Below are 23754 nucleotides of genomic sequence, written 5' to 3'. Positions count from 1 at the left end.
TTTCTTCCCCTTCATTGTTGTAGGAAGCACATCTTCAGCCCTCTCCAAAACTCCATTCAACAGAGGACACATGCAGAGTACCAAGATGGTCCCCAGATTTGGGCTATTTTGGACCAAGCAAAGAGCAGATTCCACTCTAAGTCCTCACTGAGCACCATGGCATTTTTAACACTCTGAACTGCTTTTCACTCAAAAGTAGCAGGTCTTGTGTACCAGTTTTCAGATGTAAATGAGATACTGAAAATGAGCAAGAGACATAAGTGGTATTCTTCTAAATTCTCATAAATATTTTCTCTAGTGCCTTTTCCTCAGCAAGCTGCACTGTAACTTCTCCAAACATACCTCCTTGCGCATTTGCTTCTCAAGCCCTTGTTTGGAGATTTTTCTAGTAACAGTACTCGTTCAGCCTTCATGTGCGCCATATGCCTCCTTGTGCTGGACATTGAAGCCATAGATGGATGCTTGGGAAAACCACCCTCGTTTCCTTTTTTACCACCTTGGCCTCAGATGGAGCTCTAGCATGCACTCCTTGAGCGTGCCTCAGTTATTTCAAATTATATTTATAGCTTAAGTTTTGTGAGCGTAGGTCGTTGTTAGTAGTAGTTAGTTACTTAGTGAGTGTTAGTAGTGAGAGGATTGGTTTTTTTCCCCCCTCTTCTCTTTTTCCTTGGGGAGCCTTGTCTTTCTGGCAGGACATGCCTGGCTATCCAGGCTTCAAATGTTGCCTTTCCTTCTGAGAGGCTATACCTGTGAGCAATAGCCACTCTAAGTGTATCCATTGTTTGGGGCGGTGCAATTTCTGCCTATTCCTCAAGTTGAGGACAAGGAAGAACAAGAAGGTTAAGCTCAGACTGTTAATGTTTGAGTGCTCACTTCAGTGTCTGAGTCAGGTCAGGAGATTTCTTCTCCCCCCCGTCCTGTCCCCCCCACCTTGGCACAGGCTCCCCTTAAGAAGTGAATGTTGTTGGAGGCTTCTGAAAGGGCTCCTAAAAAAGGAGCGTGGACTCTCATCTGAAAGAGCCCGCTCCAGAAAAGCCCAGTCCCCTTTGAAGAGCTACAGTCTCCAATGCCTTGACCTCTTGGCTTGGTACCATTGAGTAGAAGGACTCCTCATCCGGTACTGGTGGAGCCAGAAAGCCCTGGAGCTCGAGGGAGAGACATGGCTCTGACAGGGAGAAGGAGGGAAAGCATAAACACCGTTGTCCGGTACTGTCAGTTCCAGGTCCATGTCGGCACCTACCCATTTGGCACCCTCGGTACTGAGGAAGCAATGGTGCCAGACTCCATTAGTGTCTACGCTGGTATGCCTGCCATCGGTGATACTGTCAGCTTTGGCTACCATGTCCATAGCTACCACATTGGTACAGCTTCCCTACTCCGTACCTCAAGAGTTCAGATATGTGAGGGACTTGTCCATAACTAGGGCCCTACCAAATTTACGACCATGAAAAACGCGTCATGGACCGTGAAATCTGGTCTCCTGCCATGGTCTCTGGCCTTTTGTGTGCTTTTACCTTCTATGATACAGATTTCATGTGGGAGACCAGGGTTTCTCGAATTGGGGGTCCTGACCCAAAAGAAAGTTGCAGGGGGGTCGCAAGGTTATTTTAGGGGGGTGATGCTTTTGCCATCCTTGCGTCTGCGCTGCTGCCTTCTGATCTGGGTGACCGGAGAGTGGCGGCTGCCGACTGAGGGCCCAGCTCTGCAGGCAGCAGCACAGGAGTAAGTGTGGCAATGCCATGCCAGCCTTACTTTTGCGCTGCTGATGGCGGCGGCTCTGCTTTCAAAGCTAGGCTCCCGGCCAGCAGCTGCTGGTCTCCAGCTGCCCAGCTCTGAAGGCAGTGCTGCCACCTGCAGAAGTGGGGAAGTAAGGGTAGCAGTACCCCCCCAACCCCCTAGCAACCCCCCCCCCCCAACTCCTTTTTGGTTCAGGATCCCTACAATTACAACACTGTGAAATTTCAGATTTAAATAGCTGAAATTGTGAAATTTATGATTTTTAAAATCCTATGACCATGAAATTGACCAAAATGGACTGTGAATTTGGTAGGGCCCTATCCATAACATATGAGCCGGAATCCCAGTTCCTTGTCAGCACTGAGTGTCTCTCAGTACTGAGACCTCAGTCTCCAGACTGCTGGAGTCCCCCTGTACCTCAGGGTTCTCCATCCTTTTCTATGTCCTCCATCGGACAGTGTTGAGGAGGATGAAGGGGTCTTCTATTTGAGTCCAGGGTTCCCCAACATAGCCTGTCAGGAACCCATTCTTTGACAGTCATAGGGAAGAGTGTAACCATCATCAAGGGTGGCGGAACTAACCCTATATGCCACCCCCATTCCTGTATCGGCCCCTTCAATGGGCATACTAGGATCTCTGGGTTGCTTACTGACAGCAATTCTCTAGACACGAGAGTAGGGTTGTTCAGTCCTCTCCTCCTCAACCAGCTACCCCATACCCTCCTCACCCCAGGAAGAGACACTTTTTAGGAACAGGAGCCCAGGGCAGATGAAGAAATCACCCTCAAACACCAATTTCATCCTCTTCTCCAGGCGAAGCAGTTTTGCCTCCACCATCTTCCAGGGCCAGTGATTTTCAGCAATTTGAAGACCTCATAAAGAGGGTAGCTGACACTCTTCAAATTCCACTTGAAGAGGTCGGGGATTCACAACACGCATAAGCTATTAGATATTCTACTGTCAACAACACCCTCCAGGTGGCATTATCTATCAGTGAGGCACTCCTGGATCCCGCTAAGACTGTATGGCAAACATCTTCTTCTATTCCACCCATGTGTAAAAGGGCAGACAAAAAATATTATATTTCCCCTAAGGACTCTGATTTCTTGTTCTCCCACCCTCCACTGAACTCCCTAGTAGTGGATGCAGTAAACAAGTAGGGCAGGCAGCACTTCTCCATTTCTGTTCCACATGACAAGGACCATAAGAGACTTGATCTTTTTGGACAGAAGTCCTATTCATCAGCAATCCTGCAGTTCAGGATCATGAACTATCAGGCAATCCATTTCAGAAACTATAATAAATTGATGGCTTTTATTGAACACCTGGGATAGGAACATGGGGAGCAATTCCAGTCCATTTCAAAGGGGCAATTATTGGCCAGGACTGTTCTTCAAACATCCTTAGTTGCTGTGGACACTGCTGCCAGGTCCATCTCCATGGTGGTAGTTATGCGCAGGGCATGATGGCTCCAGCTCTTGGGATTTCCAAGAGAAGTACTGAAAACTGTTGAGGCCCTCCCTTTCAGTGGTTGCAGGCTTTTCTTGGGGACAACAGATGAGTCTTTGCATACACTGAAGGACTCTGGAGCTACTTTATATTTCCTGGGCATATATACACCTACTAATAAGAGACAGTTTAGTAGGTCACAAGCTGCCTGGAGATCACGTCCTGATCAGTTCTCTGGATTCCATAGGTCCACTGAACACCGCAGGAAAAGACATAAGTTTCAGAGAAAAAGGACAACCCACCTGCCCTCCATGACCACTCACCCATCTCCTAAGCAGCGGTTTTGAGAGGCTGGTTGAGAGTTGAGATCTTCCTGCATCTCTGGTTTTACAGCTGCAACTGTTTGCCCTCCACCCTCTCTTTGGGGACTGCCTTTCTGATTTTCAGCAAGCCTGGAGGTGCATTACTACAGACAAGTGGGTTATAGAGGTTACAACATCACACTATATCATCCGTTGTATGTCACTCCCTCCTTTCAATTCCCCTTCCCCATTCCTCTTTAGGGACCCCTTTCATGAGGTTGTATTAAGATGGAAGGTGAACTCCTCTTTTAGAAGCAACAGAGCCAGTCCTTGCCCCTCAGAGGGGCAAGAGGTTTTACTCAAAGTATTTCCTCATATGAAAGAAGGATGGAGGGCGGAGACTGATCTTTGCTCTAAGAGTTCTGAACAAGTTTGTAAAGCCTCAGAAGTTCAGGATGACGATTCTGGCAGCTATAATTACTTCACTAGAGAAGGGGGATTGGTTTTCAGCTCTCGACCTACAAGATGCCTATTTCCATATGATACACCCTTCGCACAGGAAATATTTATGATTCACTGTAGACCAGGATCGTTTCCAGAGTACTTCCCTTCAGTATCTCCTCTGCCCCAAGGCTGTTCTGCAAGGTCGTGGTGGTAGTGACTGTTCACCTCTGACAGGAGCCAATCCTGGTCTTCCAAGGGCCATTCCTATGACACAGTGCTGTCTTCCAGCCACCTGGCCCTTGCTCTGTTTTCAAGGTTGGCTCAGAATGACATATTCTCCAATCAGAAACACCTTGGACAGACAGGTGACTGTTCCTCTATAAGTGAGGAACTCCCTGGATTGGTGGAAAGATCAATTCAACATCTTCATGGACATTCTCTTCTGTCACCCAATTACATCACTGACTTTAACGACCAATGCATCGCTATTGGGATGGGGAACTCATCTCAATGCTCTCATGCCTCAGGGCAAATGGACAGCTCAGAAAACCAATCTCCACATCAATCTGTTGGAGCTCAGGGCTGTCAGGAATTCCTGCTTCTATTTCTATTTCACAAGAATTGAGGCTGCTGGAAAGGCTTTAAACCTTTTTTAAAAACAATTAAAAAAAGCCTCTATGCCCTGTGATGACTAAAGAAAATGCTCAATTTTTATATGTTTCATGAATGACATAGCAACTATTAAATTATTTTTTTGTCAACAATTCCTAGCGTGTGTTTTGAGGCTGACTAATTTCTTGAAGCAGTGTAAAATTGATATTTTAGAAATGTTGTTCTTTGTTTAAAAAAAACAAAAACAAAAAGTGAGTTTAAATTAGACAAAAAGAAATCATAAAGTCAAATACACACGGACAAAGAGTAAATTAAGAACTAAGTCAGTTTTTCTTGGAATTATTTTTGGTAAGATTATGTTTAGGCCTGGTCCTTGTTTCTCTGTTTTTAATTGTTCTGCTTAACCTTGCTATGCTTTTGATTCTCCAGTGCCCTACACATGCAAAAGCTCCTGACAACTACAAGGGGAGTTTTTTGTCTATATAAAGCCTTCAGGTGAGGCCCCAAGATAGCAAGTTTGTTTTGGGTTAAGATACTTATCTGCCAGTAGATGGTGCTATTTCTTCGAAAAGATAAACTTCAGTGAATTGTCATATGCCAACCAAGAATCTGTATTTATTATTCCAGTATGTGTGTTTTTTTCCCCATAGGAGGCTATATTGAGATATAATGTTGCTTATGCCAAGAAGTGGGACTTTACTGCTCTTACTGACTTCTGTGATAAGGTAAAGAAAGTTTACTTCAAAACTGAAAATGTAAAAGATAATTCAATGAATTCTGGCTATATTTACTATATATCTTGTGTTACTTTTTTTTCATTTTCCCTTCTAACAAGAGTCACGAGCTGCACATTTCTGTAACTGGCCCAAATGTAATACTTTGGTTAGTGCATACGAGGCATTTGCTTCATTCTAGATTTTGCATGACTAGCTCAGAAGTTTTAGAGCATTCCTGAACCGTTTGCTTCCAGGAAAAAATCTGTGATCATCCTGCTATGCTGCCAGATTTGTTAGTAAACTCTACTGTGTTTTTCTAAAGAAACATTATATTAAAAAGAAACTTATTTTTATGTTTCTCCCCAGTTTCATTCCCTGACACAGAGACTGGTTGTAAGTCTAGCAGTATATTTTTTTTAAGGTACGGGAGGTCTTGATTTCAAACTTTAGACAAACCTTCGTGAAGATGGGGCAATTGCTCTATCTTCAAACTTTCCCCCTGGCAAGAGGATGGGGGAAGAGAGCTACAGGTGACAGATGCTAGTAACATTGCTTAATGCACTTCTGCAAAGTGCTCAGATGCCATGTTGATGAAGGCAGTACAAGAACTTAAATAGACTACAAAGAAAGGGTTTGTATCTTGAGTTTAAGAGCCCCAAAAAAGACACAGATTCTGAGTTGGAAGGAGAGAAAGAAATGTATTTGGAAAATACACAAGACTGCCTTTGTTTTGGTGATAAAAATTATGGATGGGTCTCCGTCCGGGGGCTTCTCCAGTAGGTAATTCAGGTATGGTTGAAATTGAATTTGATTTGTATTGAATGTTATAGTCAAAATAAATGTTTTATAAAGGAGAATTTTTAATATGGTATGAACTTGTTGGGAAGTTTTTGGTAGTCCATTACAAAGATATGCCAGAAAATTTGAAATATGCCTGCTTTACTATAAAATATAGAAGAAAATGTATTTTCTTTTGTTGACCAATTTGTACAGAAGCAAAAATTTCATAGGAGAAACAATAAGTATCCAAAAGTAGCTGTGCATCTAAACAATTGGTGTTTAGTAGTTTTCTTCATAATTCATGTGTTTGCCTTTTTGTAAGTTCATACAGTACGTACGTGTAAAAACGTTTGGTCAACTTGATCCATGTGGGAAAGCAGGCTGTTCTTTGCAATACCTCTCTTATGCTCATAGGGACAGCTGGATTGGAGTGGGATTTGGTTCTGGGACAACATGGCGGTGACACTGCTGCAGAAGGGCAGCTGTAAAAACTGCTTATGGGTTCATAGGGAGCCCTCCTTGTCAAGATTGTCTTGAAGAGGTGCTGAATCAGTCTGTCTTCAGGCCTCTCTGGAGATGCCCCCTCCTAGTCCTAGTTCATCTTCTTTTGGGGCTGCATTGGCTAGCTTTCATGCCACTAGCTTAGCAGTGGTTGTGGGTATTTTTTTGCATCTTTGCTCCTGGTGTGCTTTCCACCACTCAGAGCTTGCAACCTTGGCTGCACCACCAGAAATTAATCTGGTCTGTTGAAGATGCTCCCTATAATATTGTCAAACAATATAATATTTCAAAAAAATATAACAACTTATAAAAAAGGGGTGGGAAAACCCCTGTCATAGGACGACCCTGCTGGGGTACCCTCCAGCAGCAGGTTGTGGCAAAACAGGCCTACTGGCCTTAATTTCCCTCCTTTAGAGTCACCTGCAACTCTGTACTAGCTTTCTTTACTCAATAATATCCTCATTGGGGCCAGTTTATTACCAAATCTAGTGCAATTTAGTCCATAACAGAAGGCTTAAAACATCATGTATTACTTGCCCACAGTGTATGTAGTTCTTTAAAAATTCCATGACTTCTAGTCCGTTAATTTGGGACATACCACACTCTAGTGTATTCTACCACACCTGGGTTTTTCATTAGTCTTCTACTGACCTTCTGCCAGGACAGCTATCCCTGACCTTCCAGCAGGGATGCAACCCTGTTCTTCCCAGTGGAGAACACACATCCCTCTTCCCCCTACAACGCTTCTCTGCTGGAAGTTCATCCTCATCCAGGAAGCAGTCCATGACTTCCCCTGCTCCATTAACCTCTCATTTCAGACAGGCCATCAAGTAAGCTCCTCTGCTGCTTATTTCCCATCAGCCCTTTCTGGCCCTCAACTCCAGCTTGAGAGTCAGCCGGCAGCTCCCTCTGCTCTGTTTCTTGTCTTCATCCCTCTCCAGCCCTTTGGCCTTTGGCCCTGGACCTTGGGGAGGTCAGCTGGCAAACCCTTCTGCTGCTTTCTTGCATTCGTCCCTTTCTGGTGGTGGCTCTCCCACTTTAAAGTCAGTAGGCAACTTCCTTTCCTGCTCTCAGCCATTAGCCCTGGCTCTCTATCCTAAGTGGTCAGTTATCAAATCACTCTTACGTCTCTCCTGTCAGCCTTGCCCCATTAACCTATAGCTTCCTTCAGGGAATTCCTACAGTCTCCTGGTCTCTGGCAGCTCTCAGCTGCCCTTTTTCTGACTGACTCCTTCACTGTCTTTGTCTCTACCCAAATATATGGCCCACGTGCCTTGCTTTAAGCTCAGCTGGGGTCAACTGACCAGTCACAGATGACCTGGCCTCTTCCCTTTAAAGGACCAATATCCCCCTGTTTCAATCCCCAATGTTTTTTTATCAAAAGTACTATTGAAGAATACACTCGAATGTTTGAAACTGATACTGCACAGCTACAAATGTTTCTGAGCTTGTCATAATGCATGCAAGTGATGCTGTGGGAGTTCAAAAACTGTGGATGATCAGACTGGGAGATCATCAGCCAGAGGCAGTAAGTAATATCAGCTGGTACTGGAGAAGATAGGAACAATAGGGAAATAAACTACAGTGGGCATTAATCCATCCAAAGGTGGGAAGGCAGTTTCTGTCACACAGTAACAGTGATTTATTTGTGAGATTCCCAGAGAAATTGAGAAAAGCTGTACCAAAGTCTGAGCTGCAGACCAGGCTTGAATAGTGTATGTTGGTATACTAAACAAAGAATAATGAAAATCACATAAATTGTACAAAAAGGGAATAAATCCATCCCCCAGTTCAGAAATTAAATGTCTAGAGCTATAGCGCAGGAATTTCCCTCTCCAAATTTTCTAACTTCCCCATTACTCTCATAACTAAATCACTTCATGGAAATGCATGTATTCATACATGTTAAAAAGTTGAATTCCCCAAAAAACTATCAGAGTGATAGGTGAGTGAGGTAGTATATTTTACTGGACCAACTTCTTGTGGTTGAAGATTCAAGCTTTTGATCTTACAAATCTGAAGAAGAGCTCCGAGTAAGCTCAAAAGCGTGTCTCTTTCACTATGAGAGGTTTGTCCAGTAAATTATATTACATCATCCATCTAATATCTGGGGAACAAAACAGCTACAACAACACTGCAAACAAAAAAAACTATATATTTTAGATCGAGAAATTATTTTAAATCCATTTTGGACTGAGGAACATGAAAACTTTGAAAGGTTCCATAAATTATCAAAACCTCTTCTTTTGCTTACTTTGCAGTACCAGAGCACAGGAGCTATTGAATGAAAAGCTGAGCTTCTGTGGGCACTCAGTGGAGATGGTTGCAGATTGACCTAAACATGCCAGCTGGAGTGAAGTGCAGAGTTTGAACCTATTGACTTTGGGAGCTAGCACTTACAGTTTTACTGATTACTGATGCTTTCTCCTATTTACTAAGTCCATTTGAGAGGGTGGGATGAAAGCAAAACTAGCTATAGTAGTAAAAGTCCAGGGGGTGGCAAGTCACTTGACTAAGAGGAAATAATTTGCTGAATATGGGTCAAAATTAGTACAAAAAAGTATAAAATTGTGATTTTGTTGTTAGAGCTGGAGACTAAGACAAGAACCTTTGTTTTCATTCACAGCCACTGCTTACTTTCTGTGGTTTTTTTAACTAAGTCCTGTACAGTCTGATTTTCAGAAGAGCTGAGCCTCCACAATTCTAACTGCATTCCACTATTGTCCTCTGGATAGCCCTGTCTGCTGTAATGGCACACTGGGGCCCATTTGTATCTGGGTGTAACTTTTAGGCCATATCTGTATATAATAAATATTTAACAATGTTATTCCAAAGAATGGTTTCAGAGTAACGGGCATTGCAATCTCCTGATGCATCTTCTGTGTGCTCAATGCTCCTCACCCACTAGTTTGTTTCATGCTATCCTATTAGCAAATTCTTGTCTTGTGGATCTGCTTGTGATTTTCTTAATTGTTATATAGTCAAAATACAGGGTCATTCTTTAAATTTTTAAATGTAAAATTCAAATTAATTGTAACAGCAATACTTATTAAGATAGGTATTAAACCTTTGGGTGAGTGTTTTAAATATTAAAGCTCCTTTGGCTTTTTAAACTGGTTTAGAAACAGATTCCTGTACGCAACCCAGTGTCTCTATCATTCTCATATGGGAAAGTTTCAAAGTTCTAGTTTGCCAAAGGTGCTGCTAATTCCAAAGGCTGAGTGATGTAAGGAGGGCAAGATCAAAAGGGACTTCCCCTGTTGGCTGTCAGAATGATAATGCACAGGTGGTCCATTGACATTGTATAATTCTGTCAGCTCAACCTGTATACAGCTAGTTAACTTTTGAGGGTCATTTGTTTCAGTTAAGTAACAGTAAAAGATGGGGATGATGGTTACTTTGTAGAAAAGTGCATGGGGGTACAATATACAGCCTGAAATGTGTTTAAGAGATCAGATCGATGTGGCTTGGTGATGCCCTCATAAAAAATACCCAAGTATTTTTGAATTGACTATTCTTGGTCTCTTACCTGATTATAGGGCTAAATTACACAGTCTGGTTGTGGGCCTTGGGCAGGAGCAAGAGCTTACGATTTGGTGGCCCTAAGCAGATGGATATAATTCTGCTAGATATGCGGGTGCTTTCATTGAGAATATATAAAATACATTTTATAACAATGGTAAGGTTGCAAAGTCAAGCACTTGAAAGTTAAGAAATGGCAGAACTTGGTTCCTTGTGCAATCTTAAATTGGCCCCATTGTGTGTATTCGTTTTCATAGTCTGGACCAACGTCATATTGAAAGTCTGACAGAAGTAGCAGAGTCCCAGCTCAGCTGTGTCCCAGTCCAGTGCCTTAAACACAAGAGAACATCTTTTTTCTCTACTTGAAACTTTCTGCCTCATTCATTGTCCATTCTGTGCACTGAATGACTTAGGGGCCCTGTAAAACAAATTATAATTTGAGTTTATAGTACATACATACATACATACAATCGAGGTAGTTTAAGTTTGCACAGGAAACCTCAATTCTTGGATTTCGGCCATTGACAACTGATGTCTTAAAAGGCATGAAATATTGTTGTTTAGCCTGGCATTGCTAAACATATTTTGCTGGTTAGTAAGGTTGAATGCAGAGAGAGATTTTTTTTAAATGTTTCAAACTAGGGAATATGGTGGATTTTATTTTATTTTTTTATTGAATCCATCTTTGGCAGAGTAGTGTCTCTTCTGCCGTATCCACCTAATCTTAATCCCTTTTCTTTTTTGAATTTCTAGTATTCTTTTGCTCACATCTGTTTGGATGGAAGGATTTTTCTTAAAAGGTGTTAAAGAATATTACTAAGTATTCATGTTTTTTAAAGCAAAAAAGTTGAGATGATAGTTTTTGGATGTAGGAATATATGTTTACCTGGACTAGATATTGCAGTTAACTCTCATACTTCCTCAGTTATACTTGTGGGATTTGACTTAGAGTATAATTTAAATCCTTCAAGATAGGGAGTGTCTTATACTCTAAACATTTGTTACACAGTTGTAAAATCAATTAAAAAAAAAAGTATCTACATTATTTAAAAATCCTGGCAACCAGCGCAAAGGGAACTTGCTTAAATGCAGGAAAAACAAGGAAATTTGTAGGAAGTAAGCCTCCTATAAGTAGAACAAGTGGCATGCAGTTAGGTAACTCCCAAAGTTACCTCCTTAGAGACATAAATCAGTCTTGAGGATGTAAAATAGCTATTTTATTCTACATAAGCAGCAGTTTTCTTTGTGGTTCATTGTGGCTTTTATGTCAACGGAGCTGTTTTGTATCCCGGTCTGTGGTGTAGGATCAGTATAGTAGGCTTATTAGCTGATCCTGATAGCCAGTTTAATATTATAAATACAGATGTCTTTTAGGGAGGAGTGGGTGAATTTAAGAAATAAAAATACTGCCCTCCAGCCTTCCAAGCCCTGTAAAGTGCTATAGATTGGAATTTTCAGCAGTTTCATATGTCATTAGAAAGTGAAAAGGGATTTGAGGGAGGAAGTATTTATCTAGATAAAACAATAACTGTGTGTTTGTAATGGATTTAGTCATATTTCTATCAGAATAAGGTAAAGGTGAACATATTAACTGCAATTTATCATTCTATCTGTGATTAGAAAATTGAAAATGGTGCTGAGCTGAAGTGGCAATATTTAGTGTTTTTTGCATTTTAAGTGCTATGTTGGTCTTCCTCTCTGCCAGCTGCTGAAAACAGCAGAAGCTAACATGCTTTGTTTTATGGCTCTCCTGTTAGCGTTCCACTAAATTAAATCCAAAACACTTGCCTAATAACTTATATTCTCAATGAATCAATATTCTTAATGTGGCAATTTTTCACAGGAATATGTGACAATACATTACAGAATGAAGATTGCCTGTGCTAATGCATTCAGGGTGCTTTTGGAAGCGTGTGTTTTAAGACATTCCTCTTGATTTTACCACTTATTGTATGCCTAGTACATTTGAAAGTGAAATTTACATTGTTGAAATAATGCTCTGCATCAGACAGCTTCTAAAAAACAGTTAACCTGAATTAACATCGTCTGATTCCAAATAGAGGATTTTCTTCCTCACAGCGTTCCTGGATTTAACTTATTTGGATTTCTAAGAAAAAATGTAGTGTGTTTTGGATTTATCTTTAAAACCTTTGAAACAAATCTTGAGCATAACACACTTTTCCTAATCCATGTATTGGATTCTTTTTGGGAGGCTGCAGTTCTAAAATAAATTTTTGTGGTTTTGAGGTGAGGGAAAGTAGAACCCATGTTAAACCCTGTTGGTCTGGGGAGAAAGTGCTATGGTAGGAATTATTTTTCCTCTACGTCCTGACTGATCCACAAGGGATACTCCTGTCTAATGCAATTATTTGTTGTATCACACAGCTAAAAGGAGCAGTAGAGTGAGGGACAATGCAAGGTAGAAAGCAAGTCATAAATAGTGAAATACTGAAGGTGAAATTACAATGATTTTTTACTCTTATGTTTTTTGTAAGAAGTCAAAAATGCTTTTGAGAGGCACAGCACTAATTGCACAAGTAAGCATGAAAGGCTGAAATACTAACATCAGAAGTTATGTAGATTTGTTTCTTTTAAATTATGTTGGACTGAATCATAAAACATCTGTTATGTTATGGCTGGCATTATATGACCATCTGGAAAAGTGTGTAGATAAGATGTTTTTCCAATCCATCAAGAATAAAGGTGCCTTCATTTTTGCACTTTATTTTCAGATTATTTTATAAAAGCCATGGCTAATTAATTTTGAAAGACGCACGAAGAGGCTTCTGCGGTATGAATTCCTGAATATTTCTGGCTTATTTATTCCTTTTAATGGCAGATTACTTACAGAGTAAGAGTTAACACTTAATTACAATTTGTAGCTCTACGTAAAGCTCTGAGAAACACTGATTTGATAGCAGAAACAAAAATACATTTGCATATGCATATACTTTTGCACATATCTCTTGACAGTGAGTAGGAATACCAAGGGGAACAATGTATTGTTGAATTCACCTATGTGCACTGGAAGGAAATACTTAGTGCTGCCTTTCGTATGTCACTGGGGGATCCGATGTTTATTTTCCCCAGGTAAATCCATTGGGACATGTTTCCTTATTATCTGTTTTTGTTTTGTTGGGTGTTTTAGGTCAGGCTAATTATTTTATTTTTTTCTTTTAATAAACTGTACATCACATTTGATTTTTGTATGTTTTTAATGCAATCATTTAACAGGACCTAGGTCAGGGGTGGGAAAAGTTTTTGGCCTGAGGGCCACATCTAGGAATAGAAATTGTGAGGTGGGCCTGAATACTCTCAAAATTGGGGTTGGGGTGCGGGAGGGGATGAGGGCTCTGGTTGGGGGTGCAGGCTCTGGGGTGGGGCTGGGAATGAGGAGTTTTGGGTGTAGGAGGGTGCTCTGGGATGGGACCAAGGGGTTTGGCGGGTGAGAGGGGGATCAGGGCAGGTGGTTGGAGCACGGGGGGAGGCTCAGGGGTGCAGGCTCCGGGTGGCGCTTACCTCAAGCGGCTCCTGGAAGCAGCAGCATGTCCCTTCTCCAGCTCCTACGTGGAGACATGGCCAGGAGGCTCTACGCGCTACCCCATCTGCAGGCGCAGCCCTTTGCAGCTCCCATTGGCCGCGGTTCCTGGCCAATGGGTGCTGCAGGGGTGGCGGTTGGGGTGGGGGCAGCATCCAGAGTGGAGCCCCCTGGCTGCCCCTACATGTAGGAGCTGGAGTGGGCAATGCCACTGCTTCCGGGAGCCACATGGAGAAGCCCCCAACCCTGGTCCTCGGCAGGAGAGGGGCAAGCACCAGACCCCGCTCCCCAGTGGGAGCTCAAGGGCTGGATTAAAACATCTGGCGGGCCGGATGTGGCCTGCAGGCTATAGTTTACCCACCCCTGACCTAGGTGCTATTGTTTATAAGATAATGAATGTGTGATCAAGCTGCTTATAAACCTCGTAGTTGACTTTAGATAATTAAAGTGTAGTAGCATATCTTTCAAGCATAAGAAGTTCACTGTATAGAATTAATCCATGCAATATTTTGACAAACCTATTCACTGTGTTAGTATTTTTGCTTAGATAAATATCCTTATTGTGTATCTTGTGATGACTACTTGAACATTTCACACATTTCATGCCTAAGGTCCTGTTCGATGCTTCTCTTCCTGTACTATATTATCACAGTTGAAACCAGTGATAGCGGTACAGCTTCCTTATTGTAAATGGGGGGGGGATTCTATCTGGGAACTCTTCAGAAAAGCCCTTGGACCTTGCTCTAGCAGTCTTCCACTCTCTGGAGCCATCCCAAATTTATTAACCTTCTAGGCATGCTGCAAAGTCCATGAAGTGTTTGAGTGGGCAAAGGATTGGATTTATTTTATTATTCCAATTTCTGTTAAGGTGGGGTGATCAGTCCATTATTATTATTGTATTGGTGTTCTGTATATTTATGCAATAGGCTCCTGTGAGGGCATTTATAAATTTAAATAAACTTAGCTGAGACGGATTTCATGCCCAGAGGAAATCTGACCTATTAACTTTTTTAAGTTATTTCACTTTCCCAAAAAGACGGGTGTAAGTAATGTTTGCCCAGCACTTCTGGAAATTTTAAGTGCATAATATAAGCGCTAATTATTGTCATTAAAACTTATGTTTAATTTTCTCTTAGAGTTCTTTATTTGATTAATAGTTTTAAGTACAAAAAGTGTTTTTTGTTTTTTTCTTTGAAAGACTATTTCCTCAACTATCAAATGCATGTCACCAAAGCCTAAGACAAGTAATGCAGATCAGTCAATCAGCACAGACTGACATAAAGCCTGTACAACATTCTGAGACCCTAATCCTGGAGAAGGATCTGCAAGTGCTAGTGTGGGAAGAATCCCAGTCCCTTTAATGGACTGACTGGGACTATAGAATAGCAGGATTGGAGCTACAGAATACTATTTTATGCATTATATATGTGTGGCAATTAACTGAGATACAGTACAAACATGCTAATAAAAAGGACTGAATTTTTACATGTATGCTTGGAATGCTGTTTATATTGTTTGCGAGTAAAGCTGTGGAAGCAAGTTATCAAATATCAGTCTTGTATGACTTATAATCATGCTTAAGGTTGATTTTTTTTTTTTTGGGTATCTCTTGGAATGTGCCTTTTCAGGTGTGTGTTCTGCAAGTTTTGTGGTCTCATAGACTTGCTACAGCCTCAGGGGTGACTGCAAACCAGATATTTTGAAGGTAGTCAGTACTACAAATATATTACATACTTTTACAAGATGCCACCTGACGTTTGTTTTCTCTTTGTGCTTTGGAATCTCAGATTTAAAATTTAATGGAAATTCTCACTCTTTCTGGACTCCTTCCCAGCATGAATCAGAGGATGTTTTAATCAGTACAGACTGCATTATTTTACGGCTCAGTTTAATTTAATTAAAAAGGACTGTTTAAATCACAAGGGAGCTAATCAGACCCATTAGATAAGATGAGCTAGACCTAACGAAGCATGACATTTACATTTTGTGTGTGTCGTTAAAACAGTTGAGGCATTTTATCTGAGATTGCTATATATTACTTGTACTATTCTAAGAAATCTGAACTGTGATATGAGCTGAAGAAGTGACAACTTAGATATCAAGTGCTCTTGGTACCTTTTAACTCCATGGATCTTCACTCCTTCAGTGCCACGCTTTTTAAGGCAGGCGGTGCCTGTGGAGCTGCATGATGGTGTATGTGTCTTCTTTGGACATGCACTGTGTTTATAGGTTAAGTACAGATATAGGTTGTGCTTTCAATGCATCTGTGTAATTCATATTTGAAGGGAGTTACTCTTTACAAAGGGGGAGATTTAGTGCTTTACCCCTTCCCTCTTTTGCACAAAGCCTCTCGGCTTTGTGGGAGAACTAAGCAGTGTTGGAATATTTTATTTTTTGGGAGGGGGGCAACCTAGAAACTATCTCTGTGGCTGTCCTGCTCCAGCCTGGAGGCTGGAAGAGCAATTGTTGCCTTTCCATATTCTTGTGTTAGAAGTCCAGGGTCTTACAGCCACTGACTCCTCAAAAGTGCTGTCTAGTGACCTCTTTCTGTGGCTTACCCCTGATCGCTCAATGCCATGTTAGTCTGTTTGGAGCCAACATAGAGTCAATTCTGTGTGATTGTACTCCCCTCCCCCTAAATGCCACCTTGTCTTGCCTATGTACCAAAGGACTTTTGCTATGTGGAGGGCCGTACACGTATGTACCGCCTGCTCAATTGTTTCATTTGAACTGTTAAAACACAGAACTTTAGAAGTAAGAGTTTTAACATATTGGACAGTACTCCATTAGCCCAGACCAGCCCTTACTTGTGAACTTTGTCACTGAACCCATAGCATTCAACTGGAAAATATATCATCTAGAAGAAACAAACACCCTTTTTCTGTAATGTTAATTAAACGCATCCATATGCACATCAAACAATTTGTGTTAGACATTTCTCATAGAATTATTCCCCTGTGTCATGGCAGGATCAATTTAATTATCCCTTAACTACCTTGATGGATGGGTAGTGTACAGTCTAGTTTTGATTATCCCCAGTGATAGTAATTCCACAGGCTTTCTTGATTATCCCCAGTGATAGTAATTCCACAGCTTATTCACTGTCTGGTTTTGATATACTGCTGTGCTTTAATACACACTGAGCATGTTCCATTAGGTTTATATAGTACAAACTATTTTGCTTTGTCATATTGATCACACTATTTACCAACTTAATCCTTACAGTTTAAATTTTTTAACCTCCTGCAGCAGCTTTGAACTACAGCTAAGACAAAACAAAGATGATTATTTTATATTTTCTAGCCACCAGACAGTAAAAAGTGATTAATTGACTGATTTATGTGCAGTTCGTTCAGTTTTGTCATGTACAGCTCTTAAATTGTGGTTTCAGGGGCATAACCGTAAGGCCTGTAAGCCTGACTTCAGTACCGGTCAAACTGGTTGAAACTATAATAAAGAAGAATATTGTCAGACATATAGATGAACATAATTTGTTGAGGAAGAGTCAACATGGTTTTAGTAAAGGGAAATCATGCCTCACCAATCTACTGGAATTCTTTGAGGGGGTCAGTAAAGCATGTGGACCAAGGGGATCCAGTGGATAGAGTTTACTTAGATTTTCAGAAAGCCTTTGACAAGGACTCTCACCAAAGGCTCTTACGCAAAGTAAGCTGCCACGGGATGAGGGAAGGTGCTTTCCTGGATTGGTAACTGGTTAAAAGATAGGAAACAAAGGGTAGGTATAAATGGTCAGTTTTCAGAATGGAGAGAGATCAATAGTGGTGTCTCCCAGGGGTCTGTTCTGGGACCAGTCCTATTCAGCATATTCATAAATGATCTGGAAAAAGGGGTAAATAGTGAGCTGGCAAAATTTGCAGATGATACAAAATTACTAAAGATAGTTAAGACCCAGGCAAACTGCGAAGAGCTTCAGAAGGATCTGTCAAAACTGGGTGACTGGGCAACAAAATGGCAGATGAAATTTGATGTTGATAAATGCGAAGTAATGCACATTGGAAAGCATAATCCCAACTATGCATATAAAACGATGGGGTCTAAATTAGCTGTTACCACTCAAGAAAGAGATCTTGGAGTCATTGTGGATAGTTCTCTGAAAACACCCACTCAATGTGCAGCGGCAGTCAAAAAAGCCAACAGAATGCTGGGAGTAATTTAAGAAAGGGATAGATAATAGGACAGAAAATATCATGTTGCCTCTATATAAATCCATGGGACGCCCACATCTTGAATACTGTGTGCAGATGTGGTCGCCCCATCTCAAAAAAGATATACTGGAATTGGAAAAGGTTCAGAAAAGGGCAACAAAAACGATTAGGGGTATGGAACAACTTCCGTATGAGGAGAGATTAATAAGACTGGGACTTTTCAGCTTGGAAGAGAGACGGCTAAGGGGAGATATGATTGAGGTCTATAAAATAATGACTGGTGTAGAGAAAATAGATAAGGAAGTGTTGTTTACTATTTCTCATAACACAAGAACTAGGGGTCACCAAATGAAATTAATGAGCAGCAGGTTTTAAACAAATAAAAGGAAGTATTTCTTCACACAACGCACAGTCAACTTGTGTAACTCCTTGTCAGAGGATATTGTGAAGGCCAAGACCATAACAGGGTTAAAAAAAGAACTAGATAAATTCATGGAGGATAGGTCCATCAATGGCTGTTAGCCAGGATGGGCGCGAATGGTGTCCCTAGTCTCTGTTTGCCAGAAACTGGGAATGAGCGACAGGGGATGGATCACTTAATAATTACCTGTTCTGTTCATTCCCTCTGGGGCACCTGGCACTGGCCACTGTCGGAAGACAGGATGTTGGGCTAGATGGACCTTTGGTGTGACCCAGAAGGGCTATTTTTATGTTCTTGTGTATTTTTTGCCATATTACTGGCTAAGAAAAACTGGTTTAAATCCAAATAAATTGCATATTGAGTGTCTGCAGGTGTTCAGAATGAGACTGTTAGTTTTTTGTTTGTTTGATTGTTTGAGTGTTTTTAGAGCTGGCCAGAGGATGGTTATTCCATTTCGTGGCAACTTTCAAGGCTTTGACGTTTGATTTTGTTCCACATCAAAACAAAACCTTCTGAATGTTTTCTCCTTCCCCTCTCAAAAATGGAGTTGTGTTGAAATTTCCACTTTTGGGCTTGAAAGATGAGCTTTTGGATTTGCAAGTGATTGGAGAAGAGAAGACTGGTGATTAGGGAACTGGCCTGGGATGTGGGGGACTCGTATTCAAGTTGCTTATTTGCCTGATTCAGAGCAGAGTTTTTTATTCCAGATCACTTTGGGGTCTCCCAAGTCTCAAGCCAGTCCCCTACCCACCAGACTTATAGGTGTCAGTATCTCTCTTTCTCAACTTTCCTGACAAAAACTTTTGTTGAAACTGATAAGTCTCTGTGATTGTTGTAGCCATGTCGGTACCAGGATATTAGAGACACAAGGTGAGTGAGGTAATATGACCTGAAGAAGAGCTCTGTGTGGCTCAAACGCTTGTCTCTCACCAACAAAAGTTGGTCCAATAAAAGATATTACCTCACCCACCTAGTGTCAAGTCTCCTTGAAACATTTTGGTTTTGACAAAACATTCCAAGTAGCTCTAGTGTTTTTTCAACGCAAGAGGGAGCTCATACACTGTTTTAGGAATAGTCTCTTTCAGGATGCAATTTAATGTGTGAACGCAAAACTCACATTCCAGAAATAAGGAACATTGTCTTAAAACATTTTGTAAGAAACAAAGTTAAAATGAACACTTTACTTTTTTAAACATAACTAAGTAGTATTGCACAGAATTCCTCCTAAGTCAAGATGGCTCACTTGTCCCTAGTGGATGCTACCTGGGATTGATATCTGGTAGGTGGACAATTCTGTTGACGTGTATGGAATTGACACACAGTTTTCTCTTGTTTTCTAACAGTGGCTAACCACGTGTGTGATTCGTTTGCACATCATTGCTAATATTGTCAGCTAGATCATGAAAATCTTGCTGCTTGAAAATCATGCTGGGCTCTAATCAGATGGCAAGGAGGAAAAGTTCCAAAGTGATAGGAAAGAGTAGGCAATGAAAGTAAGGGTGAAGAGCAGGAGGTGGAAAGGGGGGATGTTGCTGGGGTTGGGGCTGTCGCAGTCCCAAGGTGAGATGATGGTAACCTAATGGTGGTGGGGCTTCACTATATGACAACAGACCAGTGGGTTTTATTTAATGGTCCCCTATAAACAGTGCTCTGTTTATTTTTGTAACTTTTTTCCTTTCCTTTAGTGTATATTTACCATTCCACTTCCAATTATCATTCTCTGAGTGGGCAAAGGATTGCCTGAGCCAAATCCCAAGATCTGTGAAAGGCTCCACCTCCAATTGCTTCTGCTTTGTCTCGGGAAGTTAATTCCAAGGACAAAGAGGGTTATATCTGCTAAAGACATCCTTTGTTACTTCCTACAATTTTTAAACTTTTTGAGCTTAAGCATACTGTTGACGCTGCTTTGTGAATTGCTCTTTTGTTGCTTGTGACTGCGCCATTCTTTGAAGAGTTGGAGAAACTTTTGAATTTTAAATAGACATGGCACCGTTGTACACACTGTTGGAGTGACCAGTGCAAAAACAAAACCCAGCTTGCAAATTTAGTTTTGTTTATATAGAATGTAGCAGAGACTTAAACGAGTAGGGCCAAATTGGCACTCCATTGATTTCACAAATTGGAGGCTTTCTCCAGCTTCAGAACCCAGTCTTCAGTAGAATCATTGGAATTCTGCCAGAGTAACCAGCAGAAGAGTTGGCACAGAGTTTGTTGTACACTGATTGTACAGGGGAGTTGTGTCAAGCTCAGAGATTTCTGGCCTCTGTATAAAACTGAGCAACCATAGCAGCAGTATTTAAACTAACAGTAAAGCTGCTGGTGAAACAGCTCAGGGCTGGAGTCAGAATCAGCTTCCCTCCTTGAGAAGGAAGTCTATGGGTTTTAATTTTGATTTTTAGTAGTAGAAAATAAATGTCACCACTGCCAGAATTTGCTGCAGACTAAATCAATTGCTAAGTAATAGAAATAATGTACTTGCCTCTTATACTTAAATGAAAGAAAGGAATCAAAACCAAAAGACCCAGTGATCATATCTTGCTTTATCTTCTACTGCAGAGTGGGGTGGGTGTGAGACACCAGTTGTCTGCTGTGGTCTTGTCATTCTATACATGCAGGCAATGAGTACATATACTTCAGGACCCTCCACACTTAATGGATTGATGTTTGTGTTACCTCATTCGGTAAAAAAAAAAGGTTAAATGTTCATATTAAACATGTCATTAAAGGACAAATTGTCAACTTTGTAGGTTATTCCTACACAGAGGTTTGTAAATGGAAAGTCTGGACTCATGAAGTTCCTGACTGATTTTCTGTGAAGAAAAGAGATGAGAAGTGGGAAATGGCCAGCAGTCAGACTGAGGTGGGGAGAGGAAGTGGTGGTGATACTATTATAAGCTCATCCACAAAAATGAAACTTCTCCCATGTGAATAATCGAAATGAGTGTAGCTCAGACTCCTTGAGCTTAGCTCCCCTTGGTGGGGCTTGTACATGTTTTGGTGGGCTCCTTCTTGATGTGGCAGAAGGGAAGTGGTGGGTTCACGCCAATACCCCTTGTAGAATCAAAATGATGTCACTCAAGAAATGAAAAAGACCTGTGATCTACCCTCTCTTATGAGGAATGAAATAATTTAAATGTCAATATGGTTTACTATCACTGGGCATCTGAGTTGAGATGAGTGGGCAGCTTACACCTCTCTTGTTCCAGGCTCTCCACAGCTTACATTTCTGCATCAGCTAAACTCAGTTCAAATTTTTACAGCTTTCTTAGCAACCCGAATAGCTAGAAACCTTTTAAAAAAAAAAAAAAAAAAGAAAGCAGCTGAGATATTGCTGCTATTCACGTTTTTCAGAGAGATGCTGGTATGGTGTGTGGGCACACACTAGCTGTTTCCAAGCCCTGGATTTGGTTATGCAGATTAGGAGGGGAGGATTTCTGTGCCCGATGCCTTGAGTGTCAGGAAATTTGTTCAAGACCAGGTGCGTCCATTCTTGCTCTCAGTTTCCATTTAAACACAGTTCCTTTAGGAGGGACTCTATGGCTCCCAACCCTCCTCTTTTATAGGGTTTCCTTTTTTTGTGTGGGGGAAGCTGCATAAATGAATGTTGATTCATTCATCACTTACTTGGGTACTCCTTATGAGGCTGGGGATGGTGACATTGCCCCAGAAATGGGCTAACCTTCTGACCCATCCCTTCCCAGATACAGAGCTCAATCTTTGGAGTCAAGGGAAAGGAGGGTCATGCCATAAAACCAGTCCTCCCTCTTTTCTGGCCCTTTGCAGCTCGGATACACTTTATTTTGGCTTTAAGATGCTAAAATCTGCTGTTCTTATTAATTTATTTTTAGGATCAGTCAAGGTCTATACCATTATATAATTTCTGGTAAAATCTATAGAAAACAGAGTCAGCTGTCAGACTAAAACAATATGGCATAATTTGTCAAAGTTAATGGAAATAGGTAAATCTTTATGTAGCTATAGCAGCAGAAACAAGTGATCTGTCCTGTTGGTCATTCAGACTGAAGAAAGAATTTTTTTCTTTTAATCCTCACCTGCTCATCTTTTCGTTCTAGCTACTGGATCCTTATGAAAAGTATGGCTCTGTCATGGTGTAAGGTTCCTTGTTTTCTTTCTTTACATACAGATCTGTGTCTGTGAATCTTGACTAGAACATCATTGCATACATCTTATTTTGAATGAAAATTAATTGCTTTATTGCAAATACATATGTTTTTCTTCATTAACATTTGTTTCTTCTTTATTATTAGCAGTTTTAATTACAGCATATGTTGTATCATACTCGCAAACGTTTTGCATTTACACAGATCTCAATATCTAAATTTTGGCTTTGCAATACTTATGCAGGTATGGGCACAAAGTACTTGTTTACAACAAGCTTGTAGAAAGGTTTCTTTTAGTTTTTTTGTGTAGACTCCATGTAAATTCAAGTTCATTGCGGTGGAACCCACTGCAATGGGCCTCTGATTCCATTATTCAATATTTTGCACTCCAGAATTATTTACAAATGTAAAATATGGCATAATTTTATTATTGAGGTAGACCTTTGCAAATTCACACTTTCTGGGAAACCTGTTACTGAGCTGGCTAATTTAGTGGCTAAAAACACACACAACCCAAGATAATGCATTACTAAATTTACTTTGTTCATTTATTTGATAAAGGATAGTTTCGTCTGATTTATACTACTACATAGTGTACTAGTACACGTGACAGCATATTTTGTAGAAGTGCTGATGTTTAAGTAGTAATATTTCAAACAAATAGTAGCCATCGCTCCGTCAACTCTTTTAGAATTAAGGAGCAAATCTTGTGTGCAAATGATGATGGTATGCAGACTAGCACAGGTCAAATTAGTATGGCTCTTCTGTTAGAGGAATGGTCTGGTCATAAATATCGGTAAGCTGCTTCCTCCTTTATATGGATGAAATCAATACGGTCCTGTCTAGGTAATAATATACTTTTATAATCTTTCACTGGAAGATTACAAAGAGCTTCACAAACCTTAAATAATTAATCCTCGCCATCTCATTTATCCTTATACAAGTGTTAAATTCCTCACTTTATAGATGATGAAATGGAGACTCAAGTTAAACAACAAGCCTAAAGGTCACATGGTCATTTAGTACCAAGATCTAGTTAGAATCTAGAACTTCTGACAGCAGTCCTATTCTCTAGACTATACTCTAGTTTTGAAAGATGTTCATCTTAAGAACACATAACTAATATTCGGTACATTTATCTTGCAAGAATGATTTAAGTGTCTGTTTACTAGGGGGGTGTGTGTGTGTGTGTGTATATATATATACATGCAGTTACTTTTCTGTATAACTACCAGCCTTCACATAGGGAAGACTGGAATAGTCCTTGATATGTTTTTGTTTGAACCAACTGCTTGAATAAATGAGTGCTGTAATCAATGAAACCAGAATAAAGGAAAATCTAAAGTACAGGCTTGTTGTACTGATGACTGGGTTTTTGATAAATTATCTTCGTAATTGGCTGGACAGTGCTAACAGAAGTAAGCATTGTTGAGAGAGGTCAGCACT

At 40.7% G+C, this 23754-nt stretch overlaps 1 protein-coding gene across 5 annotated transcripts in view; it reads left to right on the top strand.

Annotated features, from left to right (window-relative positions):
* PARG (poly(ADP-ribose) glycohydrolase) overlaps window positions 1-23754 on the top strand; it is a 126077-nt gene that overhangs the window by 17888 nt on the left and 84435 nt on the right. For all 5 annotated transcript variants that reach the window (XM_077821338.1, XM_077821337.1, XM_077821336.1 and 2 more), the window contains exon 7: window positions 5194-5268. In XM_077821338.1, the coding sequence (XP_077677464.1) occupies window positions 5194-5268 (75 nt within the window). The remainder of the gene's footprint in view (window positions 1-5193; window positions 5269-23754) is intronic.

Source organism: Eretmochelys imbricata, chromosome 7 (genome assembly GCF_965152235.1).
Source record: "Eretmochelys imbricata isolate rEreImb1 chromosome 7, rEreImb1.hap1, whole genome shotgun sequence".
Taxonomy (NCBI): Eukaryota; Metazoa; Chordata; order Testudines; family Cheloniidae; genus Eretmochelys; species Eretmochelys imbricata.
This window is presented reverse-complemented; position numbering and strand designations above follow the sequence as displayed.